Source organism: Cynocephalus volans, chromosome 6, assembly GCF_027409185.1.
Source record: "Cynocephalus volans isolate mCynVol1 chromosome 6, mCynVol1.pri, whole genome shotgun sequence".
Lineage (NCBI taxonomy): Eukaryota > Metazoa > Chordata > Mammalia > Dermoptera > Cynocephalidae > Cynocephalus > Cynocephalus volans.
The window spans coordinates 105,098,037-105,118,610 of NC_084465.1; the positions used below are offsets into that span (position 1 = coordinate 105,098,037).

A 20,574-nucleotide genomic window follows, 5' to 3' on the forward strand; every position below is an offset into this window, starting at 1 on the left:
TCAGGCTCTGACTTCTTCCAGGAATTTTTCCCTACCCGCATCACCCTGGTCTTCCGTCACAGCATTTACCACACTGTAATTACATATTTATCTGTTGTCACAACCAGACTGTGCTCCAGGATGGCAGGGGCCTGGTCAGTCTGGAATCGCTAGTACCTAACTCAGTGCTGCCCGGTACCAGGTGCTATGGGTAAGAGAGCAGGCTCTGAAGCCAGACAGGCCAGGTTCATTGCCCTGGATCCCCTGCTACTACTCATGTGAACTTAGGAAAGTATTTTAATTATTTTAAACCACAGTTTCCTCATCCAAACATGGAGATAGTAGGACCTAGAGAATAGGATTGTTGAAGGGCATAAATTAGGTAAATTCACATAAAAGCAAACAGACCAAAGCTGCAATAGTAAATATTCAACAAGATGCTGGCTATAATTAGTGGTAGTGATAGGTAACTGACACATTGCTGTTTAATAAGTAAGATTCTATATACTCAGTGCCTGGGATCAGGTAGTTTGTTCGCTCATTAAAATTTGTGCCAAACCTGTAAGCAATGATACTCCAGTAGCAATAAGCACATTCAGCATCCAGATCTTGGTTTCTAAATATTATTCTCCACTAAAAGCAGACAGGGCTCCTTGGAGAAATGGTTGCAGCAGAGAGTAGGAGAACCTGGAATATCTTATTGGGCCAGAAAGCAAGAAAATGCTCAAAGAAGTTGGATTAATGTCCAAAGGACACAGGAGCTGACTTGAAGATGATCCACCGGCCAAATTTGGGGAAAAATTTGACGAGAAAGAATAACAATGATAATTTATTATAAAACACAGAATAATAATTTTTTTTTTAAAAAAAAGAATCCACGAGTCCATAGTGAGTCTTTAAAAAGGTGGGGGTGGGGGGAGGGGGAAAGAAAGTCCTTCTTCACAGAGGAATGACAATTAATAAATATAGAGATAATAGATAATGATAGGGTTGGGGAAAATCACTACTTTTCAAATAGCTATATAACTGATTCAGGCAATGACGCCAAAACCAGAATGGTTTGATATTGGTTGATAGAGAAGAGGATATTCACATGACCTCAACGTGTCACCCCAGAGAGTCCTTATTACTTACAAACGGAAAAGGGTACCACTCACTGGAGAAATAGAGCAGATGCCACCTTCACCAAGTGATCAAGCTTCACATCACCAATAACGGCAAAAATTGACATCACACACCTCCTGACACGATAGGACAAGCACACATATCCAACTGTGCTCTGCCAAAAATAATTTAACCTGAATCATGGGGTCAGGGAGATCAGACAAATCAAGATTGTGAGAATTCTCTAAAACAGCTGATCTGGGCTCCTAAATTATCAAGGTGACAAAAGACACTAACAAATAAAAAAAAGAGGGAAGGACTTCTGGATTGAAGGAGACTGAAGAGACATAACAACAGGCAATGACTAATTCTTTATTGGGTCCAGGATCGGGGGGAAACTCTTGAGACAGTTGAGGAAATTTGAATATAAACTGTCTATTACTTAATAGTGTTACATCAACGTTAAATTTCTTGGGTGTCAAATGGTTCAGAGGTCACAGAGAATAACTCCTTTGTTCTTAGGAGATACATGCTGGAGTATTTATGACAGATAGGATTTTTTGTTTCGTTTTCTAGCAGCTGGTCGGTATGGGGATCCGAACCGCTAACCTTGGCGTTATCAGCACCAAGCTCTAACTCACTTTTAAAGGGAACAGAAATAAAGAAGAGCCCCGCCCTACCAGCACAAGGTTCGCGCGTGCGCACAGCCCTGTATCTCCGAGCCTTATTTCGCGCAGCTGGAGGGTCATATTGGACCCGCCAGGAGGAAATGCGCCACAGCGGGTTCCGGTCACCGCGTCGGCGGCAAAGGCGGCGGAATGGAGGAGGTTCCTCACGGTGAGCTCGCGGAGGGGGCGTGCGTGCAAAACTGAAGGGACGCGGGCTGCTCTAACTGTGGTCTTGTCTCTGCTCAGACTGTCCAGGGGCCGACAGTGCCCAGGCGGGCCGAGTGGCCTCATGTCAGGGATGTCCCAACCAGCTGCTGTGTGCTTCGGGAGCCGGCACCGCTCCGGACCCGGGTGAGTGAGGGGCAGGGCCTGAACGGGAAGTGAAAGGAGCGGGCCCGGAAGAGGCGGGGCATGGGGAAGAAAGCGATCAGTGGTGCGGGGTGGGACTTGAAGGGTGAGTGGCAGGTGCAGGATAGGAGGTAGGACTGTATATTAAGAGGGGAGTGAAATGGGGGCGGGGATTATGGCGGGGATTGAGTGATCAGGGGCGGAGCCTTTAAAGGCCTAGAGCGGAAGAAGGCGGTGGCACTGGAGGGCGGAGCCTGAAGGATCAGTGACAGGCGCGGAGTCAAAGGAACATTTAGAAGGGCGGGGCACGAAGATGGTGGGGCGTGGGAAAAAGTCGGCAGGGACGAGGGGTGGGGCCAGGGGTTTGAGTGACAGTAACCAGCAGCGGTCTGGTGGGGGCCGACCGCGGAGGGAATAGGGGATAAATTTTGAAGTCAGGGAGCCTTTGGGCTTAAATCCTGGTTCTGCCAGCTACTTTCTTTGTACAAAATTTTCTTCTTTTTGAGGAATAACCCTCCCATTCATTCAACAGAAGTATGTGCTAATCACCTGCTAGGCACACTCTGTGCTGGGGACACAGCTGAACATGAGACAGACGTGGTCACTGCTCTAGTGGAGCTTAGTTTAATAGGGGAGACAAACAACACTACAGCGACAAGTACTATGAAGGACAAATGAGGGGGTGGGAGGACTCTGGGAACCTACTTAGAAGGGTCTTAAAAAAAAAAAAAAGGCAGGAAGCTGAAGAATCTTGGAGGAGGAGTTCAGCGAGAGACTTGGGTTTGGTTCTTGAGTCCACTGCAAACAGTGTGATCCTGAGCAAAAGTCAATCTTTCTGAGCCTCTAGTTCCTCATCAAAAATGGAGAGAAAAATAGTTATTATTGTTTTATAAGATGAAGTATTGAAAGCATTTACATGTACAGCAAAATAAGTGGTATGAGAGTTATCAGTGACTGACAGACACTTATTACATGCCTGCTACTTGTCAGGGTTTCTCAACCTCCTCACTCTTGTTGACATTTGGGGCCAGATCATTCTGTATTTGGGGGGGCTGTCCTGTGCATTGTAGGACATTTAGCAACATTCCTGGCCTCTACCCACTAGATAGCGGTAGCATCCCCTCCTTGTGACAACCTAAAATGTCTCTAGATATTGCCAAATTTCTCCTGGGGGATTTTGCCCCAGGCTGGGGACCATTATTATGTGCAGAATTCTGTTCATGAACTGGTACAGCGGTGAACAGTTCAGACAGTCCCCACCCTCATGGAGTTTATGTTCTGGTAGTGGGAGACAAACACATAAACCAATAAATATGACAATTTCAAGTGTGATAATAGCCTTATTTTCTTCATAGTGCTTATTACTACCATTGACTAAGTGGTATTTCACACAGGATCCTTTGAAACAGTCCCAATGACTTAGCACCCTCCAGCCCACTGGAAGAGTGACATTCGAAATTTAGTCAAGGACTTCCTCACCCAAACTGCTTTCATTGCAGCCATAGAGGAAATCAAAGAGAAAATGAAGACCGTGAAACACAAAATCTTGGTGTTGTCTGGGAAAGGCGGCGTTGGGAAAAGCACATTCAGCGCCCACCTCGCCCACGGCTTAGCAGAGGATGAAAACACACAGGTGGGGCCTTGGAAAAAACTGAGAGATGCTCCTTCTGTCTGTGCTTTATGATGGCTTTTAGAGAACTGACTGCTTTGACTAAGTTGAATTGGTCTCTTTGCACTCGATCTCTGCACAGAGAACAAGGAACTCTGCCTGGCAGTCAAATGAAGCATTTCATTGAATTCTCTAGCCAAGAAAAGTAGATAGCAGGTGTTCAATCCTCCTTGCATGCTGATAATTTATTACATTAAGTTCCGATTTTTTTCCTCTTTATTAACCCCTTTCTGCTTTTCTCTAAGCCAGGGACCTGCCTATAGGCTAAAACCAGCCCATCCCCTGTCTTTTTATGGCCTGTGAGCTAAAAATGGTATTTACATTTTTAAATGTTTACTTTTAAATTGTTAAATAAGTACCTGCATATTACCCTTGATTTTGCCCACAAAGCCTAAAATGTTTTCTATATGGCCCTTGCAGAAAAGGTTTGCTGACCCTTACACTAGGCCATTCATTTCTAGCCATGTAAACAAATGAGCATGAAAACTCAGATTTCCCAGTGCTGCTCTCTGGATCTCAGCTTTAAAATAAGGTGTGGTGGGTGGCTAGGAACACGGGCTCAGCTCTTGTGTCAGGACAGCCCAGGTTCACATCGTAGCTCCGTCCATACCACTGTTGTGACCCTGAGCAGCTTACCAGACTCTCTCTGCCTTGGTTTTCTCATCTGTAAAACGGGACTCAGAAGACTGAGTGAGATGATGAATATGAAGCACTTGGCACAGTTCCTTTCAAATAGTAAGTGCGCAGCAAATGTCTGTGATAGGAGTCATTATAACTTTATTCCACGTACTGGAATGTGAAGGGGTGATGATGATTTCTGCTTTAGAGATGAGTTTATAGCCTACCCAGAGGACAGCACTAAGCAGGTCCAAAATATACTTGTCTGTTCATTGCTCTGTTAGTCAACAATCTCTTGCCATTTGAGTATCAAATTTGTATTGGCTTGTGTGCTGGCCAAGAAATCTGTTTTCTTAGGTTGTTCATATTATCCAGACTAATCTCTGCTTTTAGAAGCCGTCAAGAATATTCTTAAACAGCTCTCTGGAGAAGGACTCTAACCCAGGCAGTTGCAAGTAACCACTTACGAGGAGACAACTGTTGACACAATTTGCTTCCATGTAATTATGTTCTGAAGTCCTTGCTTCATGCGCCTCTAGATTTTGCACCATGCCAAAGGAAAGAGTACCATCCAGTGGGGAAATTGGCTAGAGAAGCTGTATGTCTTTATGCAGTGGTGGTTTAAGAAAAAGTCAGCCTCTGGTAGAATGTGTTTTCCCTGCGCAGACCTCCTCGTGACTATGAAAACATCAGTGTCTCCAAAACGTGCACAGTGTTGGCACATGGTGAATGCCAAGTATGTCAAGTAGCATGGATTTCTACCTGCCCTGAATCCAGCAAGATGATGAGCTATGCCCTGTCCCCTTTCTGCCTGCCGTCTGTTGGAAACTGAGCACTAATTCTGTGCGAGGCCGTTCTGTGTTAGTGCTTAAGGCAGGCAGGCATCGATCGCATTTGGAAAGGGGCCTTGGATCAAGAGAGAGCAGAATTGGAAAACACCCCTGACTAATTACAGGCAGGCAAGGAAGTGTGTAAGTTGTGGCAAAGACAGAAGGAAGGTTCGTAGTGTAAGCCTGAGCCTTGAGACATCAAGACCTCACACACCATCTTTCCACTGCAAAAGTTACTCCTGTACGCTACAAATTTATGATCTTGCTTTGTGGTCTGAAAGGTAAACTGTATCATTGAAAGGTCCACACAAGGTGTTTTGGGACTGGACTGTTTGAGGCCCTTCTCTGGGGCTCATTGACTACAGAACTGGGAGTGGCCTTGGTGATCTCCAGAAGCATATCTTTCACAGAAGCCCAGACAGATGTGGCTTAGAGAGGAGAAGCAACTTGTGCAAGGGGACACGGCCTCGGACAACCAAGAGTTGGGACGATAACCCTCTTCCCCTGGCCTCTTCTTAAGGAAAAGTTTGAGGAGCCTGGTGGAGGGAAAGCTTTGGGATCTGACAGCCCTGCAGCAAGCGCTGCCTCTTCCCATCAGCTCCCAGCATGGCTGCAAGGTCCTGGTGCTGGTAACACAAGCACGTTCTCTCAGCTAGGGTTCTCTGACCTGACCTAAGCAGGAAGGGAATTAATTGGATGGATGGCGGAGTGGTGATAGGATCAATAGGAAGTGTGAAAGGGACAAGACACACAGCCACCCTGGAGATCTGGGTAGCAGGAACTTGTCAACAGCCTTTCGGGTACACACAGGAGTGAGTGTGCTCGATCAGTTTCTTTCAGTCTTGCATCATGTCACTCAAGATTCCCTTGCATGGGTGTGGGGAGTACAGTCCTTCAGGGAAACTGCTTAATTGTTCCCAGAAGGAAGGGCATGGGGACAGAGTGGCCGGAAAGCCGAGGGTATTGAGGAAAGTCTCGGTTGGTATAATTCCCCAAATCATGAGGTTCTAATATAAAATGTCTGTGGATCATTACACACATCCACCCCAAGGATCAAGATCCAGAAGGCAAAGGAGAAAGAAGTCTGGTGTTTAGACGAGTGTGTTGCTCCGTCGTGCTCCCCAGCCAGTCCAGCAGAGGGCACATGAGGCAGACAGCTGATCTCGTGGGTGAGAAGCTTTTCTGAGCACAGGCTTGAGATGGTGCTGAGGAAGTAGGACAGTGGGTTTGTTGAGAGGATTGAAATGGGAAGCAAGAAACAAATTTAGGGCAAGTTAAAAAGTTACCCAGAGGTGCTGCACTTTGGATCCGAGATGTTAACAGCTTTCAAGATGAATACTCTCCCTGCTCGTCAAAAGATTCCTGAAGGCTGTCTCAGACCTTCTCATTTGTCAGACAGAGAAAGCAAGGTGTTTGGGGGTGGAACGAGTCATCTGAGGTGCAACTAAGACACTAGCAGAGAGCTTTTTTCGATCTCCTTATTTTAGGCTTCTTTTTTGAAAGTTGAGCCTAAGCTATCGCTAACGTTCAGGATCACAGGGAAGACCGGGCTCAGTTAAAGCTCAGCTAGAGGTTCTGTCGGGCCCTCCTGGCCAGGCCCCATGGGGTAGTAGAAAGAGCCCTGGCATTGGAGTTGGAAGACCTCCATTTACATCCTAGCTCTGTTCCTTGCTCTTTGAACAAGTCACTGGGCCTCTCTGAACCTCTGTTTCTCCTTCTGTAAAGCAGAGATAATGATACCCCCTAGGCACGTGGTAAGGGTTGAGAAAACAGTGGCTGAACCTGAGTCTCCAAGTGACTGGACACCCGGGTCCATAAGATCATCTTCGAGGAGCTCAGCTGGACTTGGGGGTTGGGGGGCAGGGAGGGATGTCAGTGTTGATGAACTTTGCTGAGAGTTCTTCAGGAGTTTTGGACTGTGTCTTGGTGGCCTGGAATATCAGTGTTATCACTCTCCCTTATGAGCATCCAGTGGCTCCAAATGTGACCCAGTTTCTGCCTTCTCTCCCCCATCCCGTTCTTCTACCTCTCCCCTCCCAGTTGTGCATATCTGGAGAACTGTGCATTCAGTTATGTACCTGCTCTGGTCTCTTCTTGCTCCCCAGATTGCTCTTCTAGACATCGATATCTGTGGGCCATCAATTCCCAAGATAATGGGATTGGAAGGAGAACAGGTAATAACTGTGTTATATCACAGAACTCAGGAAATTATTCTCACAAGGCCGACTGCGTACCATTGAAGTCTTAGACCTAAGCAAAGAGGTAAGCAGAGCCTGTACATTTTTGCGTGGACATGGTGACCTCAGATAAATGTTCAGTAGTCCGTCCATCTCCTGTAACAACAACTGTGAGTTGGGGGGGTGTTGTCACACACAAAGGCCATCGCACGGTACAAGAAACACTGGTTTCGATGCCTTCTGGAAGGGGAAGGGAAACAGCAAGTGAGATGCAGAAGTGAGACCATAAATTCAGCTCTGGCTGGAAGCGCTGGGCCGGGGCTCGCTGGGGGCCTGTGTCCTGGAAGCAAGGGGATATTTCTGCCGTCGTGGTCTCCCCTGGGGAACTGAGACTGTGAGGTGGGGGAGTGGTGCAGGCTGGGGGCAGGGCCGCAGTGGTCTGTGCGGATGCCTGTCCCTCCCTTCTGGGTAGCAAGATGCTGTCCAAGAAAGGATTCCTCCCAGGGTGGTGCATAGATGCTGCTTCTGGAGGGCTAGGGTGTCCTAGGTGTCTCAAGATTGGTTCGTTCTTTAATCAATGCCGGGCATTGTTCTGGGGACACAGTGGTGAACGAGTCAGATAAACACCCCTGCCCTTGTGGAGAGGGCAGTAATAGGTAACATAAAACTAAAGCAGGGTAAAGGGACAGACAGCGTGGGGCAGGGTGGCTGAGGGAGCTGCTGTTTGGAAGGGGTGGTCAAGGGCATCCTCGCTTCAGAGGGTCCTGGGAAAGGGAGTGACACCACCCTTGGTTGAGATAAAACAGGAAGTTCAAATGTTCTTGATCACATACCCCATGCCCCCAGCGTGGGTAGAAGTTACTTACTGTAGTCATGCATGAGTATTTTATAAAGACAAATTTTACGTGATCAGGCACAACACAAGTTTGGCTATCTTCTCCTACGCTGGTGGATCATCATGTTAACCCCACTTTTAAGACCACTGACTTAGCGAACAAGTATAAATAGGAATGTTAGGGGTTTTTTTGGTTTGTTTTGTTTTTTAAAGTAGAACTTCAAAGTCACTCACAAAGGACCGCTTATTGTATGATCCCGTTTATATGAAATGTGCAGAAGGCAAAGCCATAGAGACAGAAAATAGATTGGGGTCACTTAAGGCTGGGGAGAAGTGGGGGGTTGGGGAGTGACAGCTAGGGGGTATAGGGTTTCTTCTTGGAGTCATGAAAAATTGCTAGAATTGATTCTGGTGATGGTTGCACACCTTTGAATATACAGAAAGCCACCAAATTATACACTTTGAATGGGTGACTTGTATGGTATGTGAATCATATCTCAATAAAGTTGTGGAAAAAAGTAAGACTTCGTCAAGAAAAATAGACTTTCAATTTTGGCTCCTATATGTTGCTGTAAAGAACCACAATTTCTAAGGCTGGTATATGATTGGAAGTTGCTTAAATTCTAGTTTCATAATAAAGAGGTGGCGCAGAGGTGAACCTTGGATACTGATGAACACCTGCAGGAAGGAGGGGTCTGGGTGCTGACGTAGCCCCAGGCAACTTCCCGTTGACCCCAGGTCTTGCACCCTGGGGCAGCAGGCTGGAGCTGGAGCTCAGGCCACTGACAGGCAGGTCCAAATCAGTGATTTCATTGAAAGTAATTCCCTTTACTCCTGGGATTTTGCAAAAGCAACCTCGTTGCTCCAAAGTTACCTGCATTCTCTCAACAACCTCCAACCGATATCTATCACTCTTTTAAAATACCTCCAACCCAAAGTCGTATTTGAACTCAGGTATCTTTGGTTCCCGGACTGGATACCCAGGCAGAGTTTCAAAATAACCCAACTTGGGGAGCAAAGTGTATTGAACTGTATCTTCCATGACCCCTACCCCCCAGGCATTCACACCCTATCAAGAATTTAGTGGTGCCGTATAAGACAATGAATTGTATTTTATAAGGCTGTGTTCTTTGTAGAGTTTGGCTATGCATGAAATGTGACCAGGGTGCATAATACCTTACAAATGAACATCAATGTTCATGTCCACGCAGGTTCACCAGAGTGGCTCGGGCTGGTCCCCTGTGGTGAGTTTTCACCTCTTTGCTTTATTTTCAAGGCAGTGTGTCTGGATCATGTGTACACAATGGGTTTGTGGTGGGTGGGCAACATTTTTCTCCACTTACCTGTTTGTTAGTCCACAAATATTTATTGAGGCAGTTTTCCAGGCACCGGGAAAGCAGTTAAGTCCAAGGATTGGCACACTTTTTCTGTAAAGGATCAGACAGTACATATTTTCAGCTTGTGGGCCTACATTCTCTGCTATTGTAGCTTGAAAGTAGTGATTTGTAACCAAATGACCATGACTGTATTCCAATAAAACTTTATTTACAAAAGCAGGCAGTGGGCCAGATCTGGCCCCAGGTCCATAGTTTGCCAACCCTGGTTAAGACAGTTGTGGAGATGACATTTATTTATTTTATCTGAGTTTACTGTTGTTGCAGCACAGGGCCAGCTAGTATCTCTTTCTGATCCCCCCAGTGTGATAACCTTTTTTTTTTTCAAAAATGATTTGAGGAAAATTATGTGATCTGTACTCATAGGTCAGATGGGAATCTTGTCCCGAAAATGGTTTCTTCAGCCATAACTTAGACAAAAGGCCTAGGGGAGTTTCCCACTTCATGGTTAGGAGTCAAATTTGTCTTGTCCTTGTCCCCTGTCCCCTCACCAGTATGTTGAAGACAACCTGGGGGTGATGTCGGTGGGCTTCTTACTCAGCAGTCCCGATGATGCTGTTATCTGGAGGGGACCGAAGAAAAACGGTTTGCACTCTTTTTCTCCTTTTTCTTTGTGTCTCCCAAGGGCATAATTGCTCCTGGTTCCATTTGTGTCCTGGCCTATCTGGGTGGCTGCAGTCTCCTCCTGCCAGGCTTCGTAGTTTATTATTTTTACACATCCAGGTGCCTCTGTCTTCACTGATTGAAGACAGCTAATAGCAGTACCAGTTTCCATTATGTATATGTTAATATCTGTTGTGCATTTTTCTCCCCTGCAAAGCTACAGAATCCTGAAATTATTTTTATTGTGCTTTTATAGAGGCTTATTTGTGTCAGAAGTGAGACAATACCAGGTCGATGTAGTAACTAAGACCTAAGGTAATAACATAAAAGTGTTATTTAGGGCAAGCTTCCTCAACCTCAGCACAGTGGACATTTGGGTCTGGATAAGTCTTTGTTGGGGGAGCGTGGACTGTGCTGTATGTACATGGTAGGGATCTTAGTTAGTTTAGTTAGTTAGTTTAGTTAGTTTAGTTAGTTAGTTTAGTTGGTTGGTTAGTTAGTTAGTTAGTTAGTTAGTTAGTTAGTTAGTTAGTTGGTGGCTGGCCGGCCAGTATGGGGATCCGGACCATTGACCTTAGTGTTACCAGTACCATGCGATGGTAGGGTTTTAACATCATCCCTGGCCTCTGCTCACTAGGTGCTGGTAGCACCCCTACCCTATTCATGACAACCAAAAACGTCTCCAGACATGTCAATATCAGCCCCAGTTGAGAACCACTGATTTCATGCATAGGCCAGGTGTATGTAAAGATCACAAACTCTGTTTCTGTAAAGAGAGCCAAGTGCAGAAAAGATAGACACACCAGGCATCGACTGCCCTTCTTCTTTTCAGGCATGATCAAGCAGTTCCTCCGTGATGTGGACTGGGGAGAGGTGGACTACCTCATCGTGGACACCCCACCCGGGACGTCGGATGAACACCTCTCTGTCGTCCAGTACCTGGCTGCAGCCCACATCGACGGGGCAGTGATAATCACCACTCCTCAGGTGAGCCACTTGTCAGGTGAGCTGGTCCTGACTATGCTCAACTTTGAAAGGTTCCTCTTCTGTCACATGGCCTGGAGACCCTGGTCTCGCAGAGGCTCTTCAGAACGTGTGTTCTGCTGCCACCCCCAGCTTGGACCTGTGGAAACCTCTTGAGAAGAGCTTTCTCTTTGGTCCAGGCATTTGAAGTTAACAAATAAGCATTCCACAAATTTTTTTTTTTTTTTTTTTTTTTTTTTTGTCATCCACAGATTAAGCAATAGTGGCTCAGAAGCACCTTTTTGATTTCCCTTCAGAAAGCCAGGGACACCGTTGGCGCCACTGTAATTCAATTGGCCCACGTGGTCACAAAGTCCTTGCTGTGTTCCCACATTGAGTCCCCCAATCTGCAGTGCTGCTTCCATTTACATCTCAGAACCGTGTAGGAAATCTTCCCCAGAACCAGCCTGGGCTGTAGACGGGAAAAGCTGCAGGGGTCCTCGTCCCTTCTTTGGTGACGCTCAGCACCCCTGCATACCAGTCACACAGAGCCCATGTCACAAGGCCTGCATGGAGCCCAGGCTGAGGGGAGAGTGGGAGAGAGCACTGCCCCGCATAAGTCCTGCAGGGAACAGATGCAGGCAGCATGGGCCACGGGGAAGGGCTTCTGGGTTGCAGAGTAGTGTGACAGGATGCGTGTCCATCAGATCACTGAGGCACGCTGTGGAGAGGGACCCCGGTTAGAGGGCTGGATGGGAGAGAGAGTGGTCTGGCCCGGTGACGGCAGTGAAGAGAAGATGGATTTGTCCTCTGGAACGTTTTTACTGAGTTTTTAAAAAGTGGTTGGGTCATACCCTTAGACCAGCAGTACTATCACGAGTAGGTCCCCAAAGAAATCACCTGAATGGAGATAAGTCTAATTGGAATGGGCCACTCTGGCAAGCTGTTGACAGTGAGGGGGTGGCTGTAGGTGTGGGCGGCAAGGGGTAGATGGGGACTCTGTACTTTCCACTCAGACTCCTCTAAAAAATAAAATCTACTAAAAAACAGTACCATCAGTAACAAAAATCTAGTTGACTCAAAGATGGCTTCTCCAGTGCCACATTTACTGTGAGAGAAAACATGGCAGTGTCTTGGGGTTCCAGAAGAGTGAAGAGACCAAGTAGGTGGTAGCCCTATAGCCCTGGAAGGGCTTCTGACATTACCTGCCCTTCATATACAACCTCTCTGGAAATTGTGGCTTTGGACTGGGGCCCCCACTTTATCAGAGCCCCCCATGCCCAGCACCAGCACAGGCAAGTGGCTCTTTGGGGGTCATTTTTGATGAAGCAGCAGAGCTTTTATCTATAGGCAAGAACCACAGAGGTGCGATGAGAGGAGAGATGAAGTAACAGATAGTTTACATTCCAGCTAAGTGCCTTGTTCTCTGTACCTCAGCTGCAAAGATCTGGGAGCCAAATGTGTGTCTCAGGAAAAGACTAGATCACTCAGAGCTGCGAGCCATTTGAGAGCCCGTGAATGATAAAGTCACGGACGCTAAGCTATTGCCATACTTGACAATAGTAAGCCAGACCAGGGGGCCGGCCAGTTAGCTCAGTTGATTAGAGCACAGTGTTATAACACCAAGGTCAAGGGTTCAGATCTCATACTGGCCAGCTACCAAAAAATGTTAAGTAAATAAATAAATAGAAATAAATAGTGAGGGCACTAAGCGATGTTTCTAACAGCAATCACACTGTAAACTAAAAGTTCGGGAGTAAATTTGAAGTGATCCAAGTTAGGTGATCTTTTTGTTTTAGTCCACACAGTTGTTCGTGTTCATAATCTAGATCAGGAGTTGGCACACTTTGTCTGTACAGGGCTAGATAGGGACTATCTGGCTTTGCAGGATATGCTCAGCTGTGCCCTTGTAGAGTCAGAGCCATGGATGGCACACAAAGGGATGGGCGTGGCTTTGTTCCAGACTATTTACCAAAACAGCCAGCCACGTGTGGCCCTCAGGCCGAGGTTTGCAGAGCCCTGATCTAGAAAACAGTGTGCGCTGAGTGGAGTATATCACAGGAAGTAGAGCACTAAGTTACCTTAAAAGGTCACTTTTCTCTAGATTCATTGTTTGCATTTGGCTGTTCAAGTTTATCATTTCAGAGTTTTGTGGAAAATAAACAGCACTTCAAATAGGGCTTAGCATTAGCAGACACTAAATACAGATTTATTGCATCAGTGGCACAGATCTCTAAGGCTTTATGATGGTAAATTCACTGCTTTGCAACCATCCCCGCGACCACACGGATATTCTATTTCTTATACTTTGACCTCAGAATAACTGGTCTTTTTAACCTTGCTAGGAGGTAGCGCTCCAGGATGTCCGGAAGGAAATCAGCTTCTGCCGCAAGGTGAAGCTGCCCGTCATCGGGGTGGTAGAGAACATGAGTGGCTTCATCTGCCCCAAGTGCAAGGTGAGGCCCAGGTGGCCGCGTGAGAAGCCCTCTCTCAGGGCTGAGGAAACTGGGGGTGCTCCTCTGTCAAACCATTCTGCCTTCCCCTCATTTTGGGAAGTGGAATCATGATGAAGATCCTCTATTGCTGACTGAAGGAAAATTCTTTGAGTGTTTACTGTTTTACATTCAAAATAAGCCTTTTTTTTTAAAGTTTTTTAAAACATGGTCCATCCTTATGCTTCGGAAACAGAATCATGTGATCGTGTTTCCTCTCCTTTCACCCTGCCACGCAGAAAGAATCTCAGATCTTCCCTCCCACGACCGGGGGCGCCGAGGTCATGTGCCAGGAGCTGAAGCTCCCCCTCCTGGGCAGGGTGCCTCTGGATCCACACATAGGTGGGTGAGTCTCAGTGCCCCGATTCCTGCCCACCATCACTGAGGGAGTCTTCACTCCCCAATCAGCCCCCACTGCCCCACAGAGGAGGGACAACGGGCTATGGGAGCCAGACCCCAACCCCAGGAGCTCACGCTCCAGTGACACCCTGAGACATGGTGCTCAGGCCCCCAGGAGGAGGGAGGTTGGGCTGGCCTGGCAGAGCGGAGAGAAGCTGGTCAGGGAGGGTGCTAGGAAAGGAATACCCAAGGACAGGGGTTAGGCCTGGGGGCGGCTGCAGGGGTGGGTGGTAGAGCCCCATCTTACAGAGGAATAGGGTCTGGGGAAAGTGCCCGCAGCATCCTGCCCCTCGGGAAACCCAGCACGGCCTTGTTGCTCTCAGTGAACACTCATCACTGGCCACAGCCGAGCCATAGTCCACGAAAATGCTCTTCTTGAAGTCCCAGGGTCCTCCAGCATCCTGCAAGACACATGCTCTAGGAGCATCCCCTAGAACTGAGGAAGGATGGTTCATTCGGGTCTGCACCCCACTTGTTGCAGAACATCGGCCGGCAGGGCGGCGTGGTGGGCAAGGCCACCCGCACCCTTTAAAATACTCCCCCTCCAGATTCCTCTTTCCCCAAGACAACAGCATTGACTTGCTCGGGTGTCGTGCACCGCCACCGATGGGGCAGTGGAGCTGTCACAGTTAGCACAGATGCCTGGGTCTGAGGGAGGGCTTGAGAGAGGAGGCTGGAGAGGGAGGTTGGACCCAGGTGGAGCCAGCTTTTCCCTCAAGCCCTGGAACTCGGACTTCAGTGGTCAGGGAATGAGAAACCATGAGATGTGGGCACACAGGCACCGGGTGCAGGCGACCTGTGGGCTGGCTCATGTGGGCCAGGGAGGGGCCGGGCTGAGGAGGTGAGGGCTGGACCAGGGGTCTGGGCATTGGTGTGCCGTGCAAGGGACACTCACAAGAGGGAAGCAACAGGATTTGGTGGTCCAGCCACCCAGGAGCAGGAGCAGCAGGAGGGGAGGATCCCTCTGGGGTGTGGAAGTGGGACCTCAGGTTGAAAGAGGAGGGGCCAGGAGGACAGTTTGGGGGGTGGCTGCCTTGAGGAAGTGGGAAAAGGGGGTTCAAGGGCTGCTCTGAGGATGAGAACAGCCTCGGAGAACCCAGGGACCCTGGGTGCCCAGGAATGTGTGCCCCAAATCGTTCTTCCCTTGTTTCCACAGCCAAAACACTTCACTGGTATAGATTCCCCCGCAAAATGCAGAACACTGCAACTGCGTTTTCAGCCTTTCCCAGTGCTATAAGACACCCACAAAGCCATGTCTGCATTGACCGGCAGTGCTGCGTTTCTCTCATGTTCTGTGAGAGCAGCGCCTCCCCTCAAGGGCTGCCCGAGGCAGGCGGGCCAGATGAACAAGTGTGGGGACAGAGTGGGCAGCGGCCTGTGCCTCTGCCTCAGTCCAGGTCCACCAGGATGGGATTGGTGGGCAAGAGATTTATTAGGGGAAATGCCTGAGAGAGATGATGAAGAGGGAGAGCTTCAAACCGTGATGAAGGAGAGGGGGAAGGAAGATCAGCCTGCAGGAGCACCTTGGCCTGCAGGAGCACCTCAGCCCACAGGGCTGGCTTGGCTTGTGGGAGCATCTCAGCCTGTGGGAGCACCTCGGCCCACGGGAGCACCTCAGCTCACACTCGCAGGGGCGTCTCAGCTCTCTGGAGCATTTTGGGTGCTGTGCAGCTCTAAGGAAGGTTGGGAATGGCCTCCAGGGCGTCCTTGAGCCCCGTCACCCATCAGAGGAGCTGTGTCTCCCAGGACCATGCCTGCCTGACTGCCCTGCCAGGCTTGGTTGGTGGCCAGGAGCAGCCTGGGACAGCATGGCCTTGACACAAGCGTGGAGATGGATACAGAGGTGTGTTCCCATGGCCAATAGTTGCTACATTTTCTAGCTTTTAAAGAAAAGCCAGAAATCTATATCTTTACCTAAACCTCCTGACTATGAAATGAGGCAACTAACTCCATTTTTTAAACAAGACCATGCCTGCCAACACACCAGAACGTTTCCATGGCCACGCCCAGCCCATAGCTGGCCGGTGCCACGTCTGATGGAGATTGAGCCCTCGCAGATCCTGGCCAGGCTGTCCTCCCGAAGAGCCTCCCCCAGATCTCCACCTCCCTCCCACCTAGCCCTGGCGCCAGCTCTGGCCTTTCCTCTCAGGGCCACTTTTCACAAAGAAGCAGAGTTCTGAGAGGTTCAGAAGACATAACAGCAAAGCAGAGGAGACCCCGGTGGCAGCTGCAAGGCTTGTTCTGAGCAGAGAATTAAGTGCCTTCTAGTGGGCAAGGCCCTGCGTGACAGATGACATGTCCCAGAACCTCATCTCGAGATGAAACCACAGAGGGCAAGTCCAGGGAGCGTCAGAAAGGAAGGGGCAGTTAACACTGTCACATGCCCAGAAAGCTGCAGGGTGAGGGCTGAGTGACAGCCACATGTCTGCAAGGTCTCTGGGACGAGTGGGGGCAAAGCCACCTTCTAGGAATTGACAGAAGGGTATGAGGGCACACCTCCCTGGTGCTGGGGGTCCCAGCCCCACACACTGAGGGTCACAGGAAAGGCTGGGGCTCTGGGGTCAGACACTCTGAACTCAGGTCCCTGCTCCTCCACTGCCAGCTCTCTAAGCAAGAGAACACTGGGTGAAAGGGACAAAGTAGCCCCTGTGTGACTGTTCTGGGACCCCCGACCTCCCAAACCTGGTCCAGCAAAGGTGAGCTCAAGGGCTTCCCTGGTGGTTCCACCACGGTCTCCAACCCATCTGGCCTCCACCTCTGCACAGCCTCCTGCAGGTGACTCTCCCCGCTCCGCCCTGGCTTTTTCTGTCCCTCTGGGCAACGCAGTAGGGGAGTCAAGGAAATGGCGAGTACAATGTGGGCCTTGTTGGGGTCCTCCTGAGCAGCCATGGGCCCCATTCCTACATCTGTGCTCAGCTCAGGGCCAGGGGAGCGAAGTGTACAAGGATCGGGGGTTGCAGAGCAGACAGAGGTGAAAACCCCACCAAGAATGGCCTCAGGCCCCCTGCGCCATGCTCATCTGCAGGCCACATTAACGTGGTCCTGAGAAGACCTGCGCATGCGCAGGGGGGAGGGAACCGACAGCCATGCAGCTGGCGGGGAACAGCAGAACACTGCGCGCCAGCATGCATGACCTTGACTAGAAAATTAGCCGTGGGAAAAGTAGCGGCCAGAACACGTGCATCGCGCGCTGCCCTTCGTGTTTAAGTGTGCTCGTGTGTGTGTGTGTGTGTGTGTGTGTGTGTGTGTGTGTGTGTGTGTGTGTGCTCGTGTGTGTGTGTGTGTGCTCGTGTGTGTGTGTGTGTGCTCGTGTGTGTGTGTGTGTGCTCGTGTGTGTGTGTGTGTGCTCGTGTGTGTGTGTGTGTGCTCGTGTGTGTGTGTGTGTGTGTCACACATGTGTGTGGATAGTACTTCCAGAAAGACGCCTACAACACTAGTGCCTTTTTTGGACTCGCTTTTCATAGTGAATCTTACCCAACTCAAGTACGGCTGCCCACCCCCTTGAGAAGGAAAGGAAAAAAAACTCAGAAGTCAAATGGTTGGTGTTAGAAAAGCAGATGTATTCAGTTGAAGGAGATGGTAGGCTGTTTCATCTCCAAGATTTAGATTTACTGAGGGGTTTTTAAGGGAGGGATTGAAGGAATGGAACGTGGGAGGTGAATAGGAGGTGAAAAGCAGGAGGAGTGTGAGTTATGAGAGGTCTGTGTCTACGGGTCAGGTACAAGGTCTGGTCAAGGCCTCGTCTGTTTTCTGTTCTCATCTTCACTGTTGTCTCAGGACCCTGCAAGATTTTGATTTGCGCTGGTGACTTGGCTCATGCCCAAGGTCACCTTCAGTCATTGGCCTTGATCATTTCTCAAAACTCTACAAGTCTCAAAGAAAGAACTGTTAGCTTTGCAAAGTACTGATTAGCTTCTCAGCTTTGTTTTCCTATTTAGCGAGCAAGATAAAGTCAGGGGATGGGAAAAAAGAGTGGAGAGAAACAAACTATCCTTTTAAAAATCCTCCCCTCCTCTGCAGCTCAGGCAGTTTTAGGTCCCAACATGGCTTCAGTCCTGCTCACTCCAACATATCCTTTTGTATTCCATGCTTTTTTAAAAACCATGTTGCATTCATTATCTTTTTAGTAAAAGAACCAGTTAATCTCATTAAATGCAGATTCTTAGGCCCATCCAGGAACTTCTGAATCAGTTCTCTGTGGGGCCCTGGAACCTGCATATGCCACCCCCGCCCCCAGATGACTCGTGGCCACTTTGAAATGCTAGCCAGGGACCCTACTGGAAGGAGGGAATGGAGCCAGGGTCCCAGAGACCCCGACGTCCATTCATCATAAGTGAGGCAGGCTGAGCATCTCCAAATTTCACCGGCACAGAAAGAGCCCCAAGATCTTTTTGCCATGGTGTTTTCTTCATGGATTTAATTTCTTTCATTTGTTTCTTTAAGGTAAGAGTTGTGACAAAGGCCAGTCTTTTATGAGTGAGGCACCGGATTCCCCAGCCACATTAGCCTACAGAAGTATAATTCAAAGTAAGTAAGTAAGTGAGTCTTGTAAAGTCCAACACCTGCAGGGCCGGGAAGAGGGGGCTGGGTGTGAAGACAGCCTTCCATTTAGAATCAGAAAGGGTCACTGCCCCCAGCCTTGGGTGGGGACAGTAGGGGTGGTGGGGTCTATGATGACCACAGACTGGCCCCCTCAGCCCAGGAACACAGTGAAGGTGAAATTTATGGTATAGGAAATGCACCTCAGTAAAACTACAAAAATTTTTGATTTCAAAAAAGAAAACAGAAACAAACCACAGTGAGCCAAACCAAACCCATGTGCAGGCCAGATTAGCCAACGGGGGTGTTGGATGTAAGGCTGAGGTGTCGTAGTTCAAGCTTCAGCCTCTTGGTCTGTGGCTGGGCTTTATCTGCCTAATAAAATGGTGTCAATGGCAAGTAACAGTATTCCTAGAATTCCCAGTCTACGGAATGGGCCGATATAAGGCCTCCAACCATTGCTTATAACCACAATGGGCAGCCTGGGCTACTTGGGTCTCTTTTGAAGGTTCAAGGTATCACAGAAACAGGACTTCTAATGGGATTACACTGGTGGGGCATTCTGCCCCAATCAAGATGCATCCCGAGGGGCTCACAAGCCTTCAGCGCTCTGTGCCTGGCCTCTTGTTTTCCAGAAATCCAAGAGTTTTGTAGTCTCCATCAGTCAAAGGAAGAGAACCTCCTCAGCTCCTGAAACATGGGAGCATGTTGAGGACCCAAGAAGTTACCAAGCCAAGGAACATGCTGCAGACCTGGTCAGCTGGGGGACAAGGCGGGGTCCACGGCAAAAAGGGACCAGACACTGTCATGGTTTGAAGTCACTTTCTCAGAGACACTTTAATCATCTACTATTTGTACACTTTTCTTTAGAACATACTTAAAGGGCATTCTTTACAAATGTGCCATTTTAAAAATAAAAACGTCTCTTCAGACCTCTCCTCCGAGCCTACTTCATGTAAGAATGAGCAGGTGGTAGGACCATGGGATTCTGCTCTCTGGAAGCCTGTTTGGTTGCAGAATCTCCCGTCTAAGCCATGTCCACTTCTGACGATAAGTAAGCCTGAAAAAGAACCAAAGGGATGGATGCGTGACTTCACTGCCAAATACACAGTCACGCTTCCAAATGCACGTTCCATGTCACTATTCCTCAGACTGAGGGAAAATCTAAACATGATTGAGCCTCACTTGAATTCACTCTGAGGTCAGTGCATATGATACAGCTGAGTGTAGTCAAAAAAAAACATGAAAAGCCTTTAAATCACCCATATAAGACAGAACTTGTAGTCTGTGTATATACCCCGCCCAGTAACAATATGTGTTCAGTATATCCAGGAATTTCCAGTGTTACATACAAAACAATTTTCAGGTTTTTTAAAATTACCTAAAAGAGAAACAGATGTAAACTGTAGAGTCATCCTCGTTGCTGTGAGATGCTCACCATGTATTTGAGACACACAGGAACTGAGACCAGCTGAGGGGAGAGTAAATTCCTGTTTTCTACCCCATTCTGGGGCAGAAAAGTGGAAGGGTGGGCAAATCCCCTTGTTCTTTCCCTCCCAGGCTCATTCCCGCTCCCCTCCCCTTTCTGCCTGCACATAAGGTAGGATTTGCACGTGTTCAGTGTGAGGAAAGTGGGACTCCTCCAAAAAGCCCTGAGGCCACAGAGCCCTGGGGCAGGCCCAGTGCAGTCTGGTTCCTGCCTGGCTACGCACCCGGCCCCCACAGGGCACGGGGAAGCCCACCCAGACCTCAGGCACAGCCTGGCTACATTTCTCACCTAACGCTGGTGTATCTCCAGCCCCTCAAGGCCAGGCTTCTGAAAGTCACCTGGCAGGACCGCAAGGGGAAAAGTCAACCATAGCTCTGTCTTTACAAAGGAGTGGGCTGATTCTGCTGATTCGAGGCCAGAGCAAACTCACAAAAGTATGGAAAACCTGCAGAACTGGCTACTTGATG

The 20,574-nt window shown here is 48.7% G+C and overlaps 2 protein-coding genes across 3 annotated transcripts in view; one reads left to right on the forward strand and one right to left on the reverse strand.

Annotated features, from left to right (window-relative positions):
* Positions 1-1,851: 1,851 nt before the first annotated feature.
* NUBP1 (NUBP iron-sulfur cluster assembly factor 1, cytosolic) lies at positions 1,852-19,546 on the forward strand. 2 transcript variants are annotated; one of them, XM_063099146.1, is made up of 11 exons: positions 1,852-1,920; positions 1,998-2,102; positions 3,599-3,732; positions 7,322-7,390; positions 9,440-9,472; positions 10,117-10,207; positions 11,058-11,212; positions 13,534-13,644; positions 13,920-14,022; positions 18,523-18,606; positions 19,254-19,546. In XM_063099146.1, exons 1-11 carry the CDS (start codon positions 1,902-1,904, stop codon positions 19,310-19,312), a joined length of 963 nt encoding a protein of 320 aa, XP_062955216.1. In that variant the 5' UTR covers positions 1,852-1,901; the 3' UTR covers positions 19,313-19,546. The 2 variants fall into 2 exon arrangements, with proteins under 2 accessions (XP_062955216.1, XP_062955217.1); XM_063099147.1 differs by having other exon boundaries at positions 3,605-3,732.
* Positions 19,507-20,574, reverse strand: part of TVP23A (trans-golgi network vesicle protein 23 homolog A) — a 35,212-nt gene continuing 34,144 nt past the window's right edge. Inside the window, exon 7 of the mRNA XM_063099148.1 lies at positions 19,507-19,678. Within this exon, the coding sequence (XP_062955218.1) occupies positions 19,646-19,678 (33 nt within the window). The 3' untranslated portion in view covers positions 19,507-19,645. The remainder of the gene's footprint in view (positions 19,679-20,574) is intronic.